Source organism: Microcaecilia unicolor, chromosome 10, assembly GCF_901765095.1.
Source record: "Microcaecilia unicolor chromosome 10, aMicUni1.1, whole genome shotgun sequence".
Lineage (NCBI taxonomy): Eukaryota > Metazoa > Chordata > Amphibia > Gymnophiona > Siphonopidae > Microcaecilia > Microcaecilia unicolor.
Window position 1 is genome coordinate 154,053,949 of NC_044040.1, and position 22,927 is coordinate 154,076,875.

General features: G+C 42.7%; 1 protein-coding gene across 2 annotated transcripts in view; it reads right to left on the bottom strand.

Moving 5' to 3' along the window:
* Positions 1–22,927, bottom strand: part of LOC115478870 (glypican-5-like) — a 1,084,132-nt gene that overhangs the window by 965,470 nt on the left and 95,735 nt on the right. For both annotated transcript variants that reach the window (XM_030216505.1, XM_030216504.1), the window contains exon 2: positions 15,253–15,414. In XM_030216505.1, coding sequence (XP_030072365.1) covers positions 15,253–15,414 — 162 coding nt within the window. The remainder of the gene's footprint in view (positions 1–15,252; positions 15,415–22,927) is intronic.

Consider the following 22,927-nt stretch of genomic DNA (forward strand, 5'->3'; position numbering starts at 1 on the left):
ACAGAGGTGCGAGGATGCCAATCTTGCGGCGAGTCTCTACAATGCTGAAGGCTGCAGAAGCCAGCCTTGAGAACCGTCCAGCAAGCAATGCTGCACCCCAATGTGATCCCATCACTGTGGTGATCTGGCAAAGTCCAGCAAGATGAGAACCGCTCCAGGAAAGGGTAGGACTCTCAGCAGCGGAGGGAGGTGGAAACAAATCTGAACAGGGGTGGAAACAAATCTGAACAGGGATGGAAGCAAAGGAGAGGCGATGAAAGATGCGATGGACGGTGGCGTCTAAGCACCTTGTAGGCTCCCCAGTAGAAGAATGGGAAATGGAGGTGACCGGCCTGAGCACCCACTGAGCCCGAAGCAGTGCTTTCAAGTTGCCAGATTACAATTCTCCTCCAGCACCGAGGTCAGCTGATCTCATAGGTAGGGAAACACTTGAGCGGTGTTAGCAGGCAGCTGGCTTTCCTCCTTGAGACCTGAGTTGGCCAACCATCTTGAAAAAGGAATACCCATAGGCTAGAAAATGAGCCCCACCAAGCAAACAAAAAAAATTACAAGAAAAAACTAAACAGTCAGTCTCAGGTCCCATGAATCAATCGTATTATTATCAGTATCTTCACACTCTCCAAAATGGTTAACTTCAGGGCATGGTTCTTCTACTGTATAACAATATTATGGATAACTGGGAAGCAAGCTACCACACTTAATGAGTGGAATAAAATCCTAGTACTTATTTCTGCTAAACTATATTACCAAGGTGCTGACTGCCATGATAAAGGTCTAACGCTACTTGTGAAGCAAGTCACAAGCAGTGCTAATCTATCAGCCTGGGAGAATTCGGCCATCAACCTGTTTTGAATCTCATTACTATGTTTCCCATGTTGACTTAAATAATGCTGTGTTAGGGCAAGACAACCTGCATCAGTGCTCTTTAAGACACGTTAAGGGCCAAATAGCATGGGTTATTGCCCTAACACAGATTGATAACTTCCCCCCTTAAAGGGCTACTTTTTAATGTGCTTGGCTTCAGGTGATGACATATATTGTCAAGAGTCATTGCCTTTTGGGTGTTCCTTCTGCTTGTCAAGTTTGTCTTGATGAAGACCATGCCCATATATTTTTTGTAGCAGGACCATTAATGTGGAACACACTTCCTGTTGAAATGCATCAAATTACTTCGTTACTAAACAATTAAAGCCTTTTTTATTTTGTGAGGCATTTTACTGATCAATTAAGTTAATTTTATGCCTAACAACACTGTGGTTTTTGTAAGTTTTAAGTTTTTGTTTTATTATATGGTATGTTTTCATTTTGAGTTATGCATTACTGTTATGAGTGTATGTGTAAGTTGTAACCCACTTAAATGTTTTGGATAGGCCCATCAGCTTCTCTCTCTCCTGCCCTTTTCCATATCACCTCTTTCTCTCCCCATCTTTCCACTCATCTCTCTCTCTCTGTCTCTGTATCCCTCTTCCATCCAGCGTCTTCCCTTTTTCTGCCCCCTCCTTCTAGCATTTTTCCACTTTCTCTCCCTTCTTTCATCTAGCATTTCTCCTCTTCCTCTCTCCATCTGACCAGCCAGGGTCTCCTCCTTGCTCCCCTTCCTTCTCCCCAGCAGCTTGTCTCTCCCCTGCCCTTTTCCATGTCCCCTCTTTCTCTCCCCATCTTTCCACTCATTCTCTCTCTCTCTCTCTCTCTCTCTGTACCCCTCTTCCATCCAGCATCCCCACTCTTCTTTCTTTTTCTCCCCTCTGCTCTCTCCATTATCACCTCCTGCCTCCCCCTCCACGCCCTTTCCTCCTTCCCCTACCCTTTCCTCCCAGTACCCCATGTTTCCTGGCTGCTGCTGCTTCTCCTGATGTTGCAGCAGCAGTGCCGGCAAAAGAAGAAAAACAAGCATGGGGCCGCAGCAGCCTTCAAGCATGTACTGTAGGCTCTGCCGTCCTCTGCCCCTACTGATGTCAATTTCCTGTTCCAGGGGCAGAGGACCAGCAGAGCCGACAGCGCATGCCTGAAGGCTGCTGCGGCCAGCGCTTGTTTTTCTTCTTTTGCTGCAGCTGAGGCTGCTCATGAGAGAAGCAGCAGTGGTGGAGACAGTGGATCTCAGCGGAAGACTTTTCCGATTTGGCAGGAGTGCAAGAGATGACCTGCCAAAGCAGGAGTCTCCTGTGGAATGTGGGAGACTTGGCAGGTCTGCAATCATACAACCCCTCCAAACTCACTCCCACACCTCCAATATGCAAGTAGGACCTCCCTGGGCCTGTCTGCAGTCCCTGGTGGTCCTTTCCAAAATGGCTGCTGTGCTAGGGACTGGAGCAAGTAGGCTTTGCTCCCGCCCCCACCGTCCCAGCTAGATGACCAGGGATTGCAGGTAGGCCCGAGGGCATATCTTGCATATTGGAGGGGTGGGAGGGGGTTTGAGGGGCTGTGCGGTCAGGGGGGAGGGAAGAGGGAGCTACCTTGGAGTAAGCTTGAGAGTAAGAGGAAGGGGGGAGGAGGGGGAATTGGGACCAGAAAGGAAGATCAGAGGGTAGCTTGATTAGGGCAACTGCATGAGAACCAGGAGGGGGGCTGCCTTGGAGCAAACTTGAGAGGAGGAGGGAGGGAGGGTTAGGAGGGGATTGGGACCAGAGGCAGGATCAAAGGTTAGAGCAACTGCTTGAGAACCAGCAAACCTGGGTTCAATTTCCACTGCAGCTCCTTGTGATCATAGGCAAGTCACTTAACCCTCCACTTGTATATAATATGTAAACCGCTTTGATTGTAACCACAGAAAGTCAGTATATCAAACGCCATCACCTTTCCTCTAAACCAGTGGTTCCCAAACCTGGTGCTGGAGGACCCTCAGCCAGTCAGGTTTTTGGGATATCCACAATGAATATTAATGAGAGATATTTGTATGCACTGCTTCCACTGCATGCAAATCTCTCTCATGAATATTCATTGTGGATATCCTAAAAAACTGATTGGCTGGGATGCCTCCACGACTAGGCTTGGGAATCACTGCTCTAAGCATTTTTTTGTGTGTTATTTGCCAATATTCAGTGGAACATGGCACATGGACATGGCACGGCACAGAATATCTAGGACTAATTTATCCAGCAATAGTCAGTGTTAAAAAAAAACACTGACTGCTGCCGGCTGAATATTGACCTGTGTATCTTCACTAAATTACATTTCAAGGAAAGTGAACTTTTCTAACATTCCATTGCCAATCTGACAATATAGTTTGTTTCCAAAGATTTGTGTGTGTTTATTTTATAAAAACCTTTCGAAACAAAAATATATTGTCAAGTTGCAAATGATGAATGTTTAGGAAAAGTTCACTTTCCTTGAAATGCAATTTACTGCAGATACCGTGTTCTTTCTTGGCAAGGCAGCACACCTGGGCAGGGCTTGGGTGAAGCTCCCAGTTACGTGTATCCCTGCTGCTTTAGGCTCCCATAGTTGTGCCAGGTCTAGGCTGGTATAACTGTGAGTGCCTAAATGCTACAGGGTTACTCTAGTATTCTATAACGGAATCTGGGCACCCACGTTCTTTTATAGAATAGGCTCTTACCACACATCTTCCTGGCACTTAAATGGAGGCATCCAGTTCTAGAATTGTCCACTTTGGACTAAATTCTATAAATGGTGCCTAAAAGGTTGGTGCAAAAAAAAAAAAACGCTATTCTATAAATGGCACTCAAAGTTAGGCACCATTTATAGAATAGTGCTTAGCGCTGGGAACTGCGACTACTTTTAGGTGTGGCTATTTACTTCAACGAAACCCTGGTGTAAGTCCCCGTGTCTAAATTAGGCACAGATTCCCCAAATTCTATAACAATGTGCATAAATTAAAGGAATGCCCCTGATCCTCCCATGTTTGCACCCCCTTTTTGGACCCATGCCTAAATTATTTTTTTTTTATTACATTTTTTACCCTGCGCTTTCCCACTCATGGCAAGCTCAATGTGGCTTACACAGGACAATGGAGGGTTAAGTGATTTGCCCAGAGTCACAAGGAGCTGCCTGTGTCTGAAGTGGGAATTGAACTCAGTTCCTCTGGACCAAAGTCCACCACCCTAACCACTAGGCCACTCCTCCACTCCAATTTAGGCACACAAATTTTAATTAAAGCCAATTACCACCAATAATTGCTTATTAACATTGTAATTATTGGTGCTAATTGGCTTGTTATTCAATTAAATTGCGCAAGTGGGCAAATTAACTTGTATTAACAGCATTAATGCATGCTGTCAGTAAATTACTCTGTAAAGCAAATAATGTATGAAAGTAGCAAACAAACTTGTTTAATTAGGTATATAATACATGATATCTGACAGTTTTGAAGATTATTTGCCTTACCAAAAATGAAGTCAGGTGCCACGAGTTAAAAAATAACTTACTGCATGCAAATGCACACAAAGAGGTTCATTTTCAAAGCACTTAGACTTACAAAGTTCCATAGGTAACTATGAAACTTTGTAAGTCTATGTGCTTTCAAAATATGTCTCAAAGCAACTCAATATTATGCAAATGGAACAGCATGGCTTATTAAAAATATCTGCAAACTGTGCTGTTTCTGAAAGCAAACCTACTGATGCTTTTACCTGAAAGTTAATATACCTGTGCACTAGATTGAAAGGGTTATATAGCCCCACAGACTGCACCCCCACTCACCCCACACAAACACGTCACCACAGTAACCAAATTAAAACCAACTCTTGGTTCATTACTCTTCTGTCCAAAATCAAGACCATAACCCTTCTAAAACAGAGAGAAGATTAAGTCCACTCCCTCCTAAACCTCATTTCGACCAAATCTCCCCAAATTGCTTCTGCCCCTGGTTTCAAAAATTCAAAATGGTATTGTCCAACTGATCTGTTCCTCTCTTTTGCCCCTCACATGAGGAGCAAAGATGAACTGCATGTCAATTGATACCATTTTGAATTTTGGTGTTAACAAAGCTCAATTGATTGTGCATCAGTCTAGGACCTTTTTTTTGTAAGGCAGAAAGAGGGTAAGGGGGTGTCAGGTTACTACTATTTAGCATTTCTATAGCGCTACAAAGCGTACGCAGCGCTGCACAAACATAGAAGAAAGACAGTCCCTGCTCAAAGAGCTTACAATCTAATAGACAAAAAAAATAAATAAAGTAAGCAAATCAAATCAATTAATGTGAACGGGAAGGAAGAGAGGAGGGTAGGTGGAGGCAAGTGGTTACAAGTGGTTACGAGTCAAAAGCAATGTTAAAGAGGTGGGCTTTCAGTCTAGATTTAAAGGTGGCCAAGGATGGGGCAAGACGTAGGGGCTCAGGAAGTTTATTCCAGGCGTAGGGTGCAGCGAGACAGAAGGCGCGAAGTCTGGAGTTGGCAGCAGTGGAGAAGGGAACAGATAAGAAGGATTTATCCAAAGAGCAGAGTGCACGGGAAGGGGTGTAGGGAAGGACGAGTGTGGAGAGATACTGGGGAGCAGCAGAGTGAGTACATTTATAGGTTAGTAGAAGAAGTTTGAACAGGATGCGAAAATGGATAGGGAGCCAGTGAAGGGTCTTGAGGAGAGGGGTAGTATGAGTAAAGCGACCCTGGCGGAAGACGAGATGGGCAGCAGAGTTTTGAACCGACTGGAGAGGGGAGAAGTGACTAAGTGGGAGGCCAGCAAGAAGCAGATTGCAGTAGTCTAAACGAGAGGTGACAAGGGTGTGGATGAGGGTTTTGGTAGAGTGCTCGGAAAGAAAGGGGTGGATTTTACAGATGTTGTAAAGAAAGAAACGACAGGTCTTGGCAATCTGCTGGATATGAGCAGAGAAGGAGAGAGAAGAGTCAAAGATGACCCCAAGGTTTCGAGCTGAGGAGACAGGGAGAATGAGAGAGCCATCAACAGAAATAGAAAACGGGGGGAGCGGGGAAGTGGGTTTGGGAGGTGGCGTTGAGACATCCAGACAGCAATGTCAGACAAGCAAGCTGAAACTTTGGTTTGGATGCAAGGTGAGATATCAGGGGTAGAAAGGTAGATTTGGGAGTCATCAGCATAGAGATGGTAGGAAAAGCCATGGGATGAGATTAATGAACCAAGGGAAGAAGTGTAGATAGAAAAGAGGAGGGGACCAAGAAAAAAACCCATAGGAAGTCTCATGACCATCTCCAATATAGACACTTAAGGCATTCTATCCCATCAGCATCTAAGATCAACATTGTTTTTTCAGCTGCTAATTTCCTTACACCTAAGCTACAGCTATATTATCATGTTCCTTTGTTGAATCCAAGCTGCATGGGTCAATTTTTGGAAGCTAATATTACAATTTTGCCCATGCCTAACAAAGATCTGCAATTAGTTCAAAATTGTCATCTTATCTGTCTCTTGAACACTGATTACAAAATGTATATGAAAGTTCTGTGTACCAAATTAAAACAAGTTATACATCTTCTTATTCATAGAGACCAAGCTGGCTTTCTTAAAAATAGATTTGGTTCAGACATAATGAGATCGTTTTGTCATGTGCCCCACTCTGCTTGATTGAGAGCCTACCCCATTCTTTCAGTCTCATTAGATGCTGAAAAGGCCTTTGATCGAGTGGAGTGGAAATACTTATTTTCTGTACTATCTCAATTTGGCATTCCTAATAACTTCATTCAGATATTACAACTGTTATATATTTCACCTTCTGCTAGAACTGCAGCTACAGGAGATCTCTCTGATATATTTATTTTAAAACGAGGGATGCGCCGAAGCTGCCCAATTTTGCCTTTACTATTTAACCTGGCCCTTGAGCCTCTTTTGGCTGCAGTTTGCCAAAATTCCAATTTTAAAGTTTGTTCAGTTAGGCAACACTGAATTCAAACTTTCGGCCTATGCCAATGACGTGCTGCTATATTTATCCAACCCTCAATCATCTTAGGAACATTGTAGATGATGGCAGATAAAGACCTATATGGCCCATCTAGTCTGTCCAACAAAATAAACTCATAGGATAAGGTATGATATGATACTACATATGCATACTTGATCTTAATTTGTCCTTGTCATTTTCAGGGCACAGATTGTAGAAGTCTGCCCAACACTAGGCTTATTCTCCAACTACTGAAGCTGTCACTGAAGCCCACTCCAGCTCATCTAAATCTCTGCAGCCACAATAAGGGAACAGACCGTAGAAGTCTGCCTGAGACTGGCCTACCTGTCTAGCCATGATTAGGCACATACCGTAGAAGTCTGAACTCAATACACTGATTTCTCATATCTCTTCCCTAATTGATTACAAAATTAATTGGGACAAGACACAATTGATGCAATTAAATGATCATTGTGTTCCATTCTTCATTACTGGTTTTCCCTTAAAATGGGTATTTATTTATTTATGTTTTTTAGTATACTTGATATACTGCCAATCGCTATATGGCAGCTGGGCGGTTAATAATAAAACTCAAAGCAAGGAAGAGATAAAAGGGAAAGATAAGAAGAGAAAGAGAAAGGAGAAAGAGGAGTCCAGTGATTATCAGGAGAAGTTAGCCAGGGAATGCTTGAGAGAACAGACAGGACTTGAGAAGGTTTTAAAAGAGAGGGTAGATGGGTTCAAATTTGATGTGATGGGAGAATGTATGCAAAAGCAGTTACATGGGTGCTCTCAAGGTGTATGACATGGGGGGGGGGGGTAGATGAAGAAGAGACTGTTGAAAGGATCGAAGGGAATGGGAATGGGAGTAGGGAATGAACAACTTGAAAATGTAATCAGGAGCTGCTGGTAGACCCTTATAGATCACAAGAAGCAATTTATAAGTAACATGGTAAAAGATGGGGAGCCAATATTCTTGCTTAAGGGGGGGAGGTAACATGGTCAAAATTTCAGGCATTATAAAGTAGTCTTACAGTTGTGCACTGTACAAGCTGTAGGCGTTTAAGAGAGGATAAATGCAAGCCAGAGAACAAAGAATTGCAATAATCGAGGTGTGTAATAACCAGGGTGAGAAGTAATATACATATACATGAAGTAGGTAGGAAAGGTTTCACTGATCGAATCTGCTGTAGTACAAAAAAAGAGTGTTGAATGACCTTACTGATGTGATGCATAAAGGAAAGGTGAGGATCAAAAAGAACTCCTAATATGCATAATTTTTCCACAATTTTTTCAATTAAATATTTAGGAATTCAATTTGATAGGGACTTACTGAGGGGCATAATCGAAAGGGATGCCCAAGTTTTATTGAGGACGTCCTCGCAAAATGTCCTGATGGAGGGGCTGGGAAACCCGTATTATCAAAACAAGATGGAAGTCCAAATCTTGAAATTTTTGTCGTCCTTAGAGATGGTCGTCCCTAGACTTGGTCATTTCTGATTTTCGGCAATAATGGAAACCAAGGACGCCCATCTCAGAAACAACCAGATACAAGCCCTTTGGTCGTGGGAGGAGCCAGCATTTATAGTGCACTGGTCCTCCTGACATACTAGGACACCAACTGGGCACCCTAGGAGGCACTGCAGTCGACTTCATAAATTGATCCCAAGAACATAACTCCCTTACCTTGTGTGCTGAGCCCCCCAACCCCCCCCTAAAACCCACTACCCATAACTGTATACCACTACCATAGCCCTTATGGGTGAAGGTGGGCACCTAGATGTGGGTACAGTGGGTTTGTGGTGGGTTTTGGAGGGCTCGCTGTTTCCTCCACAAACGTAACAGGTAGGGAGGGGGAGGGGCCTGAGTCCGCTTGCCTGAAGTGCACTGCACCCACTAACACTGCTCCAGGAACCTGCATACTACTGTGATAGACCTGAGTATGACATTTGAGGCTGGCAAAAAATATTTTTAAAGATGTTTTTTGAGGATGGGAGTGTGTTAGTGACCACTGGGAGAGTAAGGGGTGATCATCCCTGATTCCCTCCGGTGGTCATCTGGTCATTTCGGGAACCTTTTTGTGCCTTGGTCGTAAGAAAAACACGACCAAGTAAAGTCGTCCAAGTGCTCATCAGGGACACCCTTTTTTTCCATTATGAGTTGAGGACGTCCATGTGTTAGGCACGGCCAGGTCCCGCCTTCGCTACACCTCCAATACGCCCCCTTGAACTTTGGCCATCCCTGCAAAGGAAAGCAGTTGGGGATGTCCAAAATCAGGTTTCAATTATACCGATTAGGACGATCCTAGGAGAAGGACGCCCATCTTCCGATTTGTGTCGAAAGATGGGCGTCCTTCTCTTTTGAAAATGAGCCTAACTGTCTTCCTCTAAAATTAACATGGAAAAGATCACATCTAGTAAGTAAAGGAGACTATTGGGCTCATTTTCAAAACAGAAAAACATCTAAAATGTGGCATAAAGCAGCATTTGGACGTTTTTCTCACAAAAACGTCCAAATCAATAGTTTCAAAATCTATTTTTAGACGTTTTCCTATGAAGTCCATCAGAAGTGCGTCCAAATCTCAAGTGGGTGTGTCGGGGGCATGTTCAGGCCGGGACTTGGGTATTCCTAAGACTTAGACGTTTTTCAGCCATAATGCAACAAAACAAAATTGTCCAGGATGTTTTGAGCTAGACCTGTTTCCATAACGAATAAGGCACAAAAAGGTGCCCTAAACATCCCTTATTCCCTCAGTGGTCACTAACCCCCCTCCCACCCCCCAAAAATGTGATCCCTTTGGACACCGCTGAAATCAAAGGGGCCCTTTTACTAAGCTATGCTAAAAAGTGGTCTGTGCTCTTTTTAGCACATGGGTTTTCTGTGCGCTGAGGACACTATTAGTGCAGCTATAAAATGACCGCAATTTCTTTTTATCTATTAATGGCCATTTTCTAATTCCCTAATTAGCGTGTGCCCATTACTATTTTGTAGGTGGTAGAGAGGCATATTTTCAAAGCACTTTGGGAGGCTAAGTTCCATAGGTTTCTATGGAACTTTGGGAGGCTAAGTGCTTTGAAAATGAGCCCCAGAGGCTCCCACGCTAATTGGTCATTATGCACCAATGCCCATACACTAACTGATTAAGGGCATACCTACTCTCCATCTCCAAACATGCTCCCACGCTATAAAATAAAAGCGTGTGCCAATTCCAGAACTACCACAGGATGCCTGAGCATGTCCCACGGTAGTGCCTTTTTAACCTGCGGTAAAGACCCTTAGTTATACTGATCCTTCCATTTCAAAAAATTGTTGGTCATGTAAGCAATGTCCTGTTGCGTATAAAAACATACTTTCCAGTATTATGTAACACCATTAGCACTATTCTTAACATTTCAGGTCCTATATATCTTTTCTTGAATGCTATCTGCTTTAGATCTTCACGATCTTCACTTAAAGAACATGACTGTTTATTGCTTAACACTTTACTTTCTATTGCACTAAAATTTGAATTAGCTTCTTGGAAAGATTTGGGAGATTATGTCAAATGGTGGAATTTAACATGAATCATTTATAGATATGAAATGTATATAGCTAACAAAGTAGTTTCAAAACTTTTACCCTAAAGTGGTTTGTATTAAAAAAACTACATCTTGTCTACTATCTGACTTCACTCAACCATGTACACCTTCAACTTTTTTAAATGTTCTTCTAATTTGTATCATTACTTTATGACACTTCCCATGCATTGTTTTGATTTGTTCACTTATTTATTTGGGCCCTGTTTACTAAGCCACGCTGTAGGCATGCTAGCATTTTTAGCGTGCACTAACACTAGAGATGCCCTTAGGAATACATGGGCATCTCTAGCGTTTAGCATGCGCTAATTTTAGCATGCACTAAAACTGCTAGCACACTTTAGTAAACAGAGCCCTTGGGGCCCCTTTTACTAAGCAGCGGTAAACCCATCGTGGGCTTACCGCTTGCTAAACAGGAAGTACTGCTGGGCTACCACAGCAGCCTGGCGGTACTTCCTACCCCTAACGCGCCATCATATCCAGTGCTACAAAAACATATGCCCATACACTAACCGATTAAGGGCATACCTATTCTCCATCTCCAAACGTGCTCCCACGCTAAAAAATAAACGCGTGTGCACTGCCCGGTTACTGCCAGATTAGTATGAGACCCCTTACAGCTACCTCAATGGGTGGTGGTAAGGGCTCACCCCTGAAATGGCTGTGTGGCAAGTGCTTTACTTCCCGCGCAGCCACCAGCACAAGCCCCCTTTTGCCGCAGCTTGTTAAAAGGGGCCCTTGGTTTGTTATTCTGCATTGTATACTTAAATGGAGAGGAACGGCATTTAGGAAGAGAAAGGCTTAAGATTACCTCTGTTGGGGGGCTACTACAAACAATGGCACTTATGCAGGGGACAGGGCAGCAACAGACCATAAGTACATAAGTACATAAGTAATGCCATACTGGGAAAAGACCAAGGGTCCATCGAGCCCAGCATCCTGTCCACGACAGCGGCCAATCCAGGCCAAGGGCACCTGGCAACCTTCCCAAATGTACAAACATTCTATACATGTTATTCCTGGAATTGTGGATTTTTCCCAAGTCCATTTAGTAGCGGTTTATGGACTTGTCCTTTAGGAAACCGTCCAACCCCTTTTTTAAACTCTGCTAAGCTAACCGCCTTCACCACTTTCTCCGGCAATGAATTCCAGAGTTTAATTATACGTTGGGTGAAGAAAAATTTTCTCCAATTTGTTTTAAATTTACTACACTGTAGTTTCATCGCATGCCCCCTAGTCCTAGTATTTTTGGAAAGCGTGAACAGACGCTTCACATCCACCTGTTCCACTCCACTCATTATTTTATATACCTCTATCATGTCTCCCCTCAACCATCTCTTCTCCAAGCTGAATAGCCCTAGCCTCCTTAATCTTTCTTCATAGGGAAGTCGTCCCATCCCCGCTATCATTTTAGTCGCCCTTCGCTGCACCTTTTCCAATTCTACTATATCTTTCTTGAGATGCGGCGACCAGAATTGAACACAATACTCAAAGTACGGTCGCACCATGGAGCGATACAACGGCATTATAACATTCTCACACCTGTTTTCCATACCTTTCCTAATAATACCAACATTCTATTCGCTTTCCTAGCCGCAGCAGCACACTGAGCAGAAGGTTTCAGTGTATTATCGACGACGACACCCAGATCCCTTTCTTGGTCTGTAACTCCTAACGTGGAACCTTGCATGACGTAGCTATAATTCGGGTTCTTTTTTCCCACATGCATCACCTTGCACTTGCTCACATTAAACGTCATCTGCCATTTAGCCGCCCAGTCTCGCAGTCTCGTAAGGTCCTCTTGTAATTTTTCACAATCCTGTCGCGATTTAACAACTTTGAATAACTTTGTGTCATCAGCAAATTTAATTACCTTGCTAGTTACTCCCATCTCTAAATCATTTATAAATATATTAAAAAGCAGCGGTCCTAGCACAGACCCCTGAGGAACCCCACTAACTACCCTTCTCCATTGTGAATACTGCCCATTTAACCCCACTCTCTGTTTCCTATCCTTCAACCAGTTTTTAATCCACAATAGGACATTTCCTCCTATCCCATGACCCTCCAATTTCCTCTGTAGCCTTTCATGAGGTACCTTGTCAAACGCCTTTTGAAAATCCAGATACACAATATCAACTGGTTCCCCTTTGTCCACATGTTTGTTTTCTCCTTCAAAGAATTGAAGTAAATTGGTCAGGCAAGATTTCCCCACACAAAAGCCGTGCTGACTTGGTCTCAGTAATCCATGTCCTCGGATGTGCACTGTAATTTTCTTTTTAATAATAGCCTCTACCATTTTCCCCAGCACTGATGTCAGACTCACCGGTCTATAATTTCCTGGATCTTCCCTGGAGCCTTTTTTAAAAATCGGCGTTACATTGGCCACCCTCCAATCTTCCGGTACCACGCTCGATTTTAAGGATAAGTTGCATATCACTAGCAGTAGCTCCGCAAGCTCATTTTTCAGTTCTATCAGTACTCTAGGATGAATACCATCCGGTCCAGGAGATTTGCTACTCTTCAGTTTGCCGAACTGCCCCTAACCACTACTCACTTGCCCTGTCCTTTATCCTCACCTATTTATTCCCTTACCCTTAATCGTTCTGTCTGTTTACCTGTCTTATCTAGATTGTAAGCTCTTTGAGCAGGGACTGTCTTTTTGTGTATGGTGCACAGCGCTGCGTATGCCTTGTAGTGCTATAGAAATGATAAATAGTAGTAGTAGTACTGGTATTCCAGTCTTGGTTTCAGGGGCTCTCATACTGCAGACTCCAGTTCCAGAGACTCCAGCTCTTGCTATTTCTGCTTCTTAACCAGAGAACTCAACTTCAGAGACTCTGTTTCCCATGGTTGTTCCTAAATCTATACCAGAATGTCCAGCTCCAGAGACTCGTTTCCATGGTTCCAAACCTGGCCTCATGGGATCTTGGATTCCTGAATCCAGCTTCTATGACATTTAGGCTGCCTCCAAAGACCTTGGTACCAAAAATTCCAAGTGTGCTCCTTATTTAACTGCTTGACGCTTAGTAATAGTACCACCACACTACACTAGGGATCAGAATAACCAGTTTAAACCCAGGTGGCAATGAGACTTAATGCTGAGATGCCCATAGGAATATAACGGGCATCTCAGCGTGTAACGCCAGATGATTTGTAGCACAAGCTAAAAACACTAGTGCACCTTAGTAAAATACCCCCTAAGTATAAATACATTTCTTGCAGACTTAATGGAGTCTAATTTTTGTACATAAGTCTTTTGTGTAGTACTTGGATCACCCAAAGAAGAACACACACACACACTGACTTTTTTTTTTTTTTTACTGCTCAATGAGTCATGAAAATCTGGTAAGGATAGAATACCAAAGCAGGAATATTTATGGATACACGCACACACATTTATAGCCATATATGCCCTCTTCACTTTGGCAAGTAGGCTAAGAATGATTTCTAGATCTAGTATCTTCTGTAAAGCAAAACTTATTTATCCAGGCTTTTTGGACAGCCCCTCACATAAATAAGACAATCAGCTCCATGAGCCCCAACCCCATTAGCCATTCTAGATATGTAATCATTCTCTAAGATGGAATTGGGCAGAAAACATTTAGCTTACTCCTGTCAGAATATTGCCCAGACTAAGGTAATTGGTTTGGAGTTACATTTTCAACATGATATTTACAGCCCTTTATTTAGGAGCCCTTTTACAAAGACGCAGTAGGCTCTATGGGAGTGCAGTGCAGTGCATGCCAAAAAGACTACCACCAGGCTAGCGCTCCCTCCTGGTGGTAATTTCAGATTTGGTACCAGGACAAATTATGTTTTTTTATTTCCTATCGGGCACAGTGTTTCCGGCGCTAATCGGCAGTTGGCACATGCCGACTGGTCACCGCACATGTAGCACGTGGCATTAAGGGCTCAGGCCATAAATAGGTGCGTGCTGGTTTCAATTTTGCAGAAGGCCCTTTTCCCAACACATTGAAGAAAAACCCTTTTTCCCAGATCCAGTAAAAATTGGCCTGGCACGCACCAAAAACACATGCCCACACTACTGCAGGCCACTTTTTGCCATGGCTTAGTAAAAGAACCCCTCAATTAGGTCCAATGGAAGTCACAATATATAATTATTGCACAAGTATAATATTGAAGTCGATCAATTACACAAACACCTTTTAAAATCAATGGAATAATTTTCAGCAGAGGTAGTCACCATTTTAATTTAAATTCCAGTATGGCACTGAATGTACTTGTGCAGTGACTACCACTACCATTATCCATTCAGTTTAGGCCTACTATTTGATGTAATGGTCCCTGAGGCAGGTAACTTTCAAGGGGTACAAATGTAACAAAAAAAAAATAATAATAATAGCAATATCATACAAATAACCATTAGTAAGTAACATCCAAAGGGCTAGATCCTATGTATGGCGCCAAAAACACACTATTCTATCAGATGCGCTTAAAGTTGGGTGCAGTTTATAGAACAGTGCTTAGTCCGGGAATTGCGCCTAACTTTAGGCCTGGTCATTTGCACCAACTGAAATGCGGTGCAAATGTACTTGCCTACATTAGGCACAGATCCCCGTTATTCTATAACAATGTGCATGACCTTCCGATTTCTGCATCCCCTTTTCAGATCGCACATAAAGTTTAGGCACGAATCTCATGCCTAAATTTACGCACGTAAATGCCAATTAAATCTTATTACTGTCAATAATTGCTTGTTAAATTGTTTGCACTAATTGGCTTGTTATTCAATTAAATTGCTCGTGCAAATTGGGCACATGCCCAAATTGCCATGTACAATTTTTGGCAACTTTTATAGAATTAGAGGGATAGTGTTGTATTCAACTGCCATGAAGTTACTACATTTACCTTGGAAAGCTGTAAGATGATCAACAATCATATATTTAAGCTCAAAGTTTAAACTTTGAATGGTCTGAATAAGCTCCCTTCGTACTGCTGTTTGGTAGCTTTCTTCCATCTTCTTGGTACAGCAGGTAGGAGTTCTGTGCTGGCATATCTGTAGATCCGAATCTATTGAAGAAATAAAAATCACATGAATGGAATATATAATTAAAATTTCCATCAAAATGTTTTAGTACAGAAGTCAAACAGTTCATTTCTTTTTACAGAATTAAAGCTTATGCAAAAGTTATATAAGTAATTAGAATTTATACCCATGAGACTGAAAATGTGTTTGTGTAAAGCAGACCTGGCAACCTTTGTGGTACTGTATAATTTATTTCAAGCACAGAAGATTTGTGTTAAAATGTTCTTGCCTGTAGATCAGAAGGTATATGGATTAAATTATATCCATTGAAATGCTGATACAGATGTTCAAAAAAATTAATAATGGAATTTATTACAACAAACAGTGTGATATATACTGTAGTGATATGCATTTATTTTGAAACAAAACAAAAAAATGCAAGGAAACACGCTTGTTTAATTACATTTCAAAACTGTATATGTGTGTGTGTGTGTGTGTGTGTGTGTGTGTAATTTTATTTTTGTTTTGCTTCATTTTTCACATGTGCTATTTGCAAATTAATCATGCTATTTGCAAAAATATACATACAAAGTGAAACAAAAACAAAGAAAATATAAACAAAATTAAATTCAGGAAGATCTTCCAAATCAAAATGAAATGCAACCAGAATGCATATCCCTACCATACACCAGTGCTTCTCAATTCTCTGCTGGTGATACACCTAACCAGTCAGATTTCCAGGATTCCCAGAATGAAGATGCATGAAATAAACCACTGTTTTTTGTGCATTATAATAACACCCCCATTTTAAGGCCTCAGTGGTAGTTCCCATCAACCCTATACACAACACCCTAACTCTTCCCTCAATACAACCTCTATCACTTTTTCAAAATGCTTGCTGCCAACACCATCTCCGACAAACTGTTCTGATTTCACCTGGAATAGCACCACTCTCAGGGGTCCTTTTACTAAGGTGCGCTGAAAAATGGCCTGCGGTAGTGTAGATGTGTGTTTTGGGTGCACGCAGAATTATTTTTCAGCGCACCTACAAAAAATACCTTTTTTAAGTTTTTGCCAAAAATGGACATGCGGCAACATGAAAATTGCCAAGCGTCCATTTTGGGTCTGAGACCTTACCGCCAGCCATTGACCTAGTGATAAAGTCTCACCGACGGTAACCGGGCGGTAATGACCTATGAGCGCCAAATGCCACTTGGCCCATGTCCAATACGCGCAGCAGAAAATAAAAATTATTTGTCAGCCACACATATCGGACGCACACCAAAAATGAAATTACTGCAAAAGCCATGGGGTAGCCATACGGTAACTCCATTTTGGCATGCGTTAGGCATGCGTAGACTCTTACACAGCTTAGTAAAAGGGCCCCTCTCTGCTCAAAGTCATATGTTATTCTCATGAACCTATGAGAATGCTATGGGATCTGGAGAATGCATGACTAAAACTCACTGAAAGTCATGTGATACTTGGGAAAAAAAAACAGGACAGTTATTTCAGAGGGGGTGCCAGCAGTAAGCTTTTGGAGAAGGTCAGGAAAAAAACCAAACTGATAATCAATTCAGCTTGGAGAGAATGAGGGTAGAAACAGAATTATAGACGCTGACTGGTAGGAGAAGTGGGTGGGAATTGAAACTGGAAGAGTGGAGGAGAGTCAGTGGTGAAGGGACAATGTTGAGGTGAGAGGACTAGAAGGAGGGAAGAGAGTGAATGTTGATGAAAATGAGCTGAAGGGGGTATATGTTAAAGACAGCTTGAGAGAGAGGGAGGGAGAGAGAGAGAGAGAGAGAGTGAGTGTGGTAGACTGTACTGTTTTAATTTTAGTTACATGAATCACTCTGAGTTCAAATGAGCAGTTCCTGTCTCCAGCAACATTGAACTTTTGGCAAAAGTGGCCTCCACTTGAGAAATAGTGAAGATCTTTGCTCTAGAAAAATCTACAATTTCAGAGGGCAAGAAGAGATAAAGTAAAAGTAATTTCCAGACAAGCAACTATCACCAAATACCACAAATCATAACATTTGTTAATTCACTGAGGGGTCCTTTTACCAAGCTGCGGGAAAAAGGGACCTACGCTAGCAGTGGAGGCCATTTTTCCCGCGAAACAGGGCCCTTTTTCCACAGCAGATAAAAAAAGTCCCCAGACACACATGGCCATGCAGTAAGAGAACCATTCAGGTGGAGATAAGGGCTCCTGAACTAACCTGGCGGTAAACTGGCAGCACACGGTGATGCCCGATTACCGCCAGATTATCGCTGCGCAAGCCATTTCTGGGGTTTTTCTTTTACCCCTGGAAATGGTGCATGCTCAGGGCAGGACTACCACTGACGCCCATGTTGAGCTGGTGGTAGTCCCGGAAGAGCGAGCGATAAGCCTGCGTTGGGCTTACCGCAGCTGTGTAAAAGGGCCCCTGAAAATGAAAAGGGACAAAAATTAAACATTTGAAAAGATACAGACCAAGAAAGATACAGATGTGCATCATTAAGGGGTCTTTTTACAAAGGCATGTTAGCGCTTAGCATGCGCTAATCATTAGCGTGTACTAAAATCACTAGCGCGCTGTAGTAAAAGACCTCCTAAATTAGTAAAAATTATGTTTTTAGTAGACATTCAGTGGAATTTTTGATAGTGCGTCTAAGTCAGACTTTGGACGTTTTGAGCTAAATGTACCAAATCCGAATAGGAAATATACCCATTTTTGAAGAAAGATTTTTGAAAATACCATTTCAAACACAGTTTTGTGCTTTGTGCGTTTATCATTTTAGGCCATTTTCAAAAAATGTATGTAGGAGGAGCCAGCATTTTGAGCAGTCTGGTCCCCCGACATCCCAGGAGAGCAATGGGGCACCCTAGGGGATACTGCAGTGGACGTCATATAAATGCTTCCAGGTACACATCCCTACATTACCAGTGGTCATCTGAGGGACATAATCGAACGGGGGCACCCATCTCTAAGGGCGCCCATCTCCGGCGACAGCCCCAGGAAGGGGCAGAGCCAACCGTATTATCGATCCAAGGCATTTGGTCTTGGGAGGAGCCAGCATTCGTAGTGCACTGGTCCCCCTCACATGCCAGGACACCAACCGGGCACCCTGGGGGGGCACTGCACTGGACATCACAAATTGCTCCCAGCTGCATAGCTCCCTTACCTTGGGTGCTGAGCCCTCCACATCCCCCCAAAACCCACTCCCCACAACTGTACACCACTACCATAGCCCTTAGGGATGAAGGGGGGCACCTACATGTGAGTACAGTCGGTTTTGGGGGCTTTTGGAGGGCTCACATTTACCACCACAAATGTAACAGGTAGGGGGGGATGGGCCTGGGTCCACCTGTCTGAAGTGAACTGCGCCCACTAAAAACTGCTCCAGGGACCTGCATACTGCTGTCATGGAGCTGGGTATGACATTTGAGGCTGGCATAGAGGCTGGCAAAAAAAAAAAATTTTGGGTGGGAGGGGGTTGGTGACCACTGGGGGAGTAAGGGAAGGTCATCCCCCATTCCCTCCGGTGGTCATCTGGTCAGTTGGGGCACCTTTTTGAGGCTTGGTTGTGAAAAAAAATGGACCAAGTAAAGTCGGCCAAATGTTTGTCAGGGACGCCCTTCTTTTTTCCATTATCGGCCGAGGCCGGCCATCTCCTAACTACTCCCCCATCCCGCCTTCGGTACACTGCTGACACACCCCCTTGAACTTTCGCCGGCTCCGCGACACAAAGCAGTTGAGGGCAGCCAAAATCGGCTTTCAATTTTGCCGATTTGGCCGACCCTGAGAGCAGGCCGCCCATCTCACGATTTGTGTTGGAAGATGGGCACCCTTCTCTTTTGAAAATGAGTAGGCTGGTCGTAATCATTAGAAAAACAGGTCTAGACCAAAATGTTTGAAGTTTTTGCCCTAGACGTTTTGGTTTTGTTACACTATGGCTATAAAACGTGCAAGTTTTAGACATGCCTTAATCTCGCCTTCAAAAAGGCGCTGAAACGCCCCCTTGTGATTTGGATGCACTGGAGATGAAATGAATAGATAGTCGTCTGCGAAACAATTTTCAAAAATACAGATTTGGACGTTTTGAGAAGAAATCTGTCCAGAAAGTTCTTTATGACACTTTCTCAACGTTTTTCGTTTTCGAAAGTGAGCCCCATTATTTTTAGGCTGGTTTTTTTTTTCCAAAAAGTATCTTTGGAAGTTGTTTTCAAAAAGAAAGTATTGACATGAACATTCTGAGCAACAAACTCAGTGAGATTAAATTACATGTAGAATATTTGTACCCTGCATTCCAATCAATTACTCAGTCAGACTGAGTCTTTGAGTTGGGCACCTTTTATAGAACCTAGCAGCAGGATCTGCGCCTAAATTACACCAACTGAAACCTGGTATAAATTCCAGTGCCTAAATCAGATGTGGATCGGGCATATTCTGTAACACTGTATGCAAATCCTTGGACTGCCCATGCTCTTCCCCATGGCCACGTCCCCTTTTTGGATCCACACACTAGATATTATGTGCACATCTTTTTACAGTATGCCTAGTAAGATGCATGCATAAATTCTAATTTGTTGCCAATTAGCGCCAATAAGGATTATTAGCACCTAATTATCTGCACTAATTAGTTCATTAGTCAATTTTGTGCATCATATATATAGAATCCAGGGGCTGATGTATCACAGAAATTCTATTCTAGAATTCAACTTTCAGCACCAGAATAACTTGACAACAATTTAACTTCCATCAATTGTTCTTTTTAGACAAGATTTGAATATGGTAAAACAACATGATGGACCAGCTCAGGAAGGCTATTCTATGAAAATACAAAACACAGTTGGAATTTGCAAATCAGCTTGCACAATATGGATTGATTTTTTCATCAATAAGCATGTATGAGTTTTCAGTAACTCCTTTTGACTAAATGTTGTCCATTGGTAACAGGTAATGATCACTTTTTTTGTCTATCACTAGCCCACTATAATTCAGCAGCAGGGCCAATATCAGCTTAGTGCAGTGGAAAGACGCAAACCTTTTTGCTATAGCATCCTCATTTGGGATAGATGCATTCTAGCACTGTCTAAATTTATATACCGTATTTTTCAGACTATAAGACGCACCGGACCATAAGACGCACCTAGGTTTTAGAGGAGGGAAATAGGAGAAACAATTTGGACTATAAGACGCACTTTTTCCCTCCTGTAAAACCTAGGTGCTCCGGTGCGTCTTGTCCGAATCCCTCCCTCCAAGTTCGGGATCGCCCTCCCAAGGGTTACCTCCCCTCCCCCCCCCCCCGGCTATGTCACTACCTCTCCCCTTACTCACGCGATCTTCCCTGGTGGTCTAGTGACGTCGGAGCAGGAAAGAGCCCCCTCTTTCCTGCCCAGCACGCTGCTCTGCATCCTCCTGTATGCTGCCTGTGATGGTCTTGGCGAGATTCAAAATGGCCGCCGAGAATTGAAGTCTCGCGAGGCCACTTCAATTTTCGGCGGCCATTTTGAATCTCGCCGAGACCGTCACAGGCAGCATACAGGAGGATGCAGAGCAGCGCACTGGGCAGGAAAGAGGGGGCTCTTTCCTGCCCCGACGTCACTAGACCACCAGGGAAGATCGCGTGAGTAAGGGGAGAGGTGGTGACAGGGCCGGGGGGAGGGGAGGTAACCCTAGGGAGGGCGATCCCGAACTCGGAGGGCTGGCGGCCTGCTAAATCTCTACCTTCGGACTATAAGACGCACCCCCCATTTTTCTCCCAAATTTTGGGGGAAAAAGTGTGTCTTATTGTCCGAAAAATACGGTAAGCCTGAGATCCCTTAGATGGTAGTATGGTTGTCCTGTGGTTTCTAAGTGAGTTAACATGGGACCACTTACTGCCTCCTGAGAACATGTCACCACCCTCCTGCGATCCGTTGTATCTGAGATGGTATACCCAACACCTGTTGTTAGTAGTCGTGGTTTATTTATTTTTTTCCATTAACCCTTAGGTTACAAACAGGTACCGTTAATCTGAATGTTAACACACAACCTACGATAAAAAAAATGTGGGAATGCCCACAATAGCTTCTGCCTTAAATTTTCAGCTACTGCAAAATAAAATCCCATGTTAAGCTGCAGTAACTACAAATTTTACTCCAGTTTAGTAAAAATGTCCTTTTATTTTGCTATGTTAATGTTAGAATTCAAAAAGCTAATAAAGCAAGCTAAACTCTCCTTACTGCAATTCTACTGCGTTATAATTACAGAGGAAAAGACTTCAGAGTTCCATCTTCACTTGCGATGTTATCGCTGTGAAGGTTTCACTATCCAGAATTCACACCCTGAACATCCGTTTCTATAGTGCGAATTTCTGGGGGGCTTCTTCATAAGTCAAAAAACCTCTGATTTATTCTAAATTTTGTTTTTATTTTCTTATATTTTCTTTTATATATATATTTCCATCGATTGCGTTGTAAGTACTCTTCTATCTACTCCATTGGCTACTCCATTGACTTTCATATCTCTTCTTCCTTCTTAGTAAGATTATTCTGTTGTAAACCTTTCTTATAGGGTACTTACGGAAAATAAGGGCACAGCTCCTGAAGAAGCAACAGTGAAACAGGAGCTAGCTGTAGAGCGTGCCCAACAGCTCATGCTACTGAATAAGATAAGTACCCCAGACTATGTATCTTGAATTTGATAGAAGAGTATTTACAACACAATCGATGAAAATATATATAAGAGAAAATAATAAGAAAATAAAAACAAAAATTAGAATAAATCAGAGGTTTTTTGACTTATGAAGAAGGCCCCACAGAAATTTGCACTATATAAACGGATGCTCAGGGTGTGAATTCTGGAGAGTGAAACCTTCACAGTGATAACATCGCAAGTGAAGGCAAAGCTCTGAAGTCTTTTCCTCTGTAATTATAATTTTTATTTTTTTACATTTGTACCCCGCGCTTTCCCACCCATGGCAGGCTCAATGCGGCTTACATGGGGCAATGGAGGGTTAAGTGACTTGCCCAGAGTCACAAGGAGCTGCCTGTGCCTGAAGTAGGAAATGAACTCAGTTCCTCAAGACCAAAGTCCACCACCTTAACCATTAGGCCACTCCTCCAGTAAGGAGAGTTTAGCTTGCTTAATTAGCTTTTTGAATTGTATTCTCTAGCAAGCTCCAAGTGATTACTGAATTATGTTAAGGTTAGAAAATCTAACTTAAACCAAACATGATTTGGTAAAAGTGGAATATAAATTCCATATTAAAATTCAAATATACATAAATTTTGTATGGATAAACTGACTCACTTCTGGTGCAATGAACTGCAGCACAAACTTGGATCATTACAGGTTTTGGGCAATGCCATAACAATGAAAATACAATTATTTATGTACTGAATCATGCTAAAACTGTGGGATCTCAGAGGGGTGGTACAGTGTCAATGTAATTTTTGCAGTAGTTATTTCTATGCTTATTACTGAAAATACTGCAGAATTCAGGGATGTGAATATTATATATAGATAGATATTATGATAATTAAGATGAGTGAGCAGTATTACATAAATAGATGGACGGATGGATGGATGTT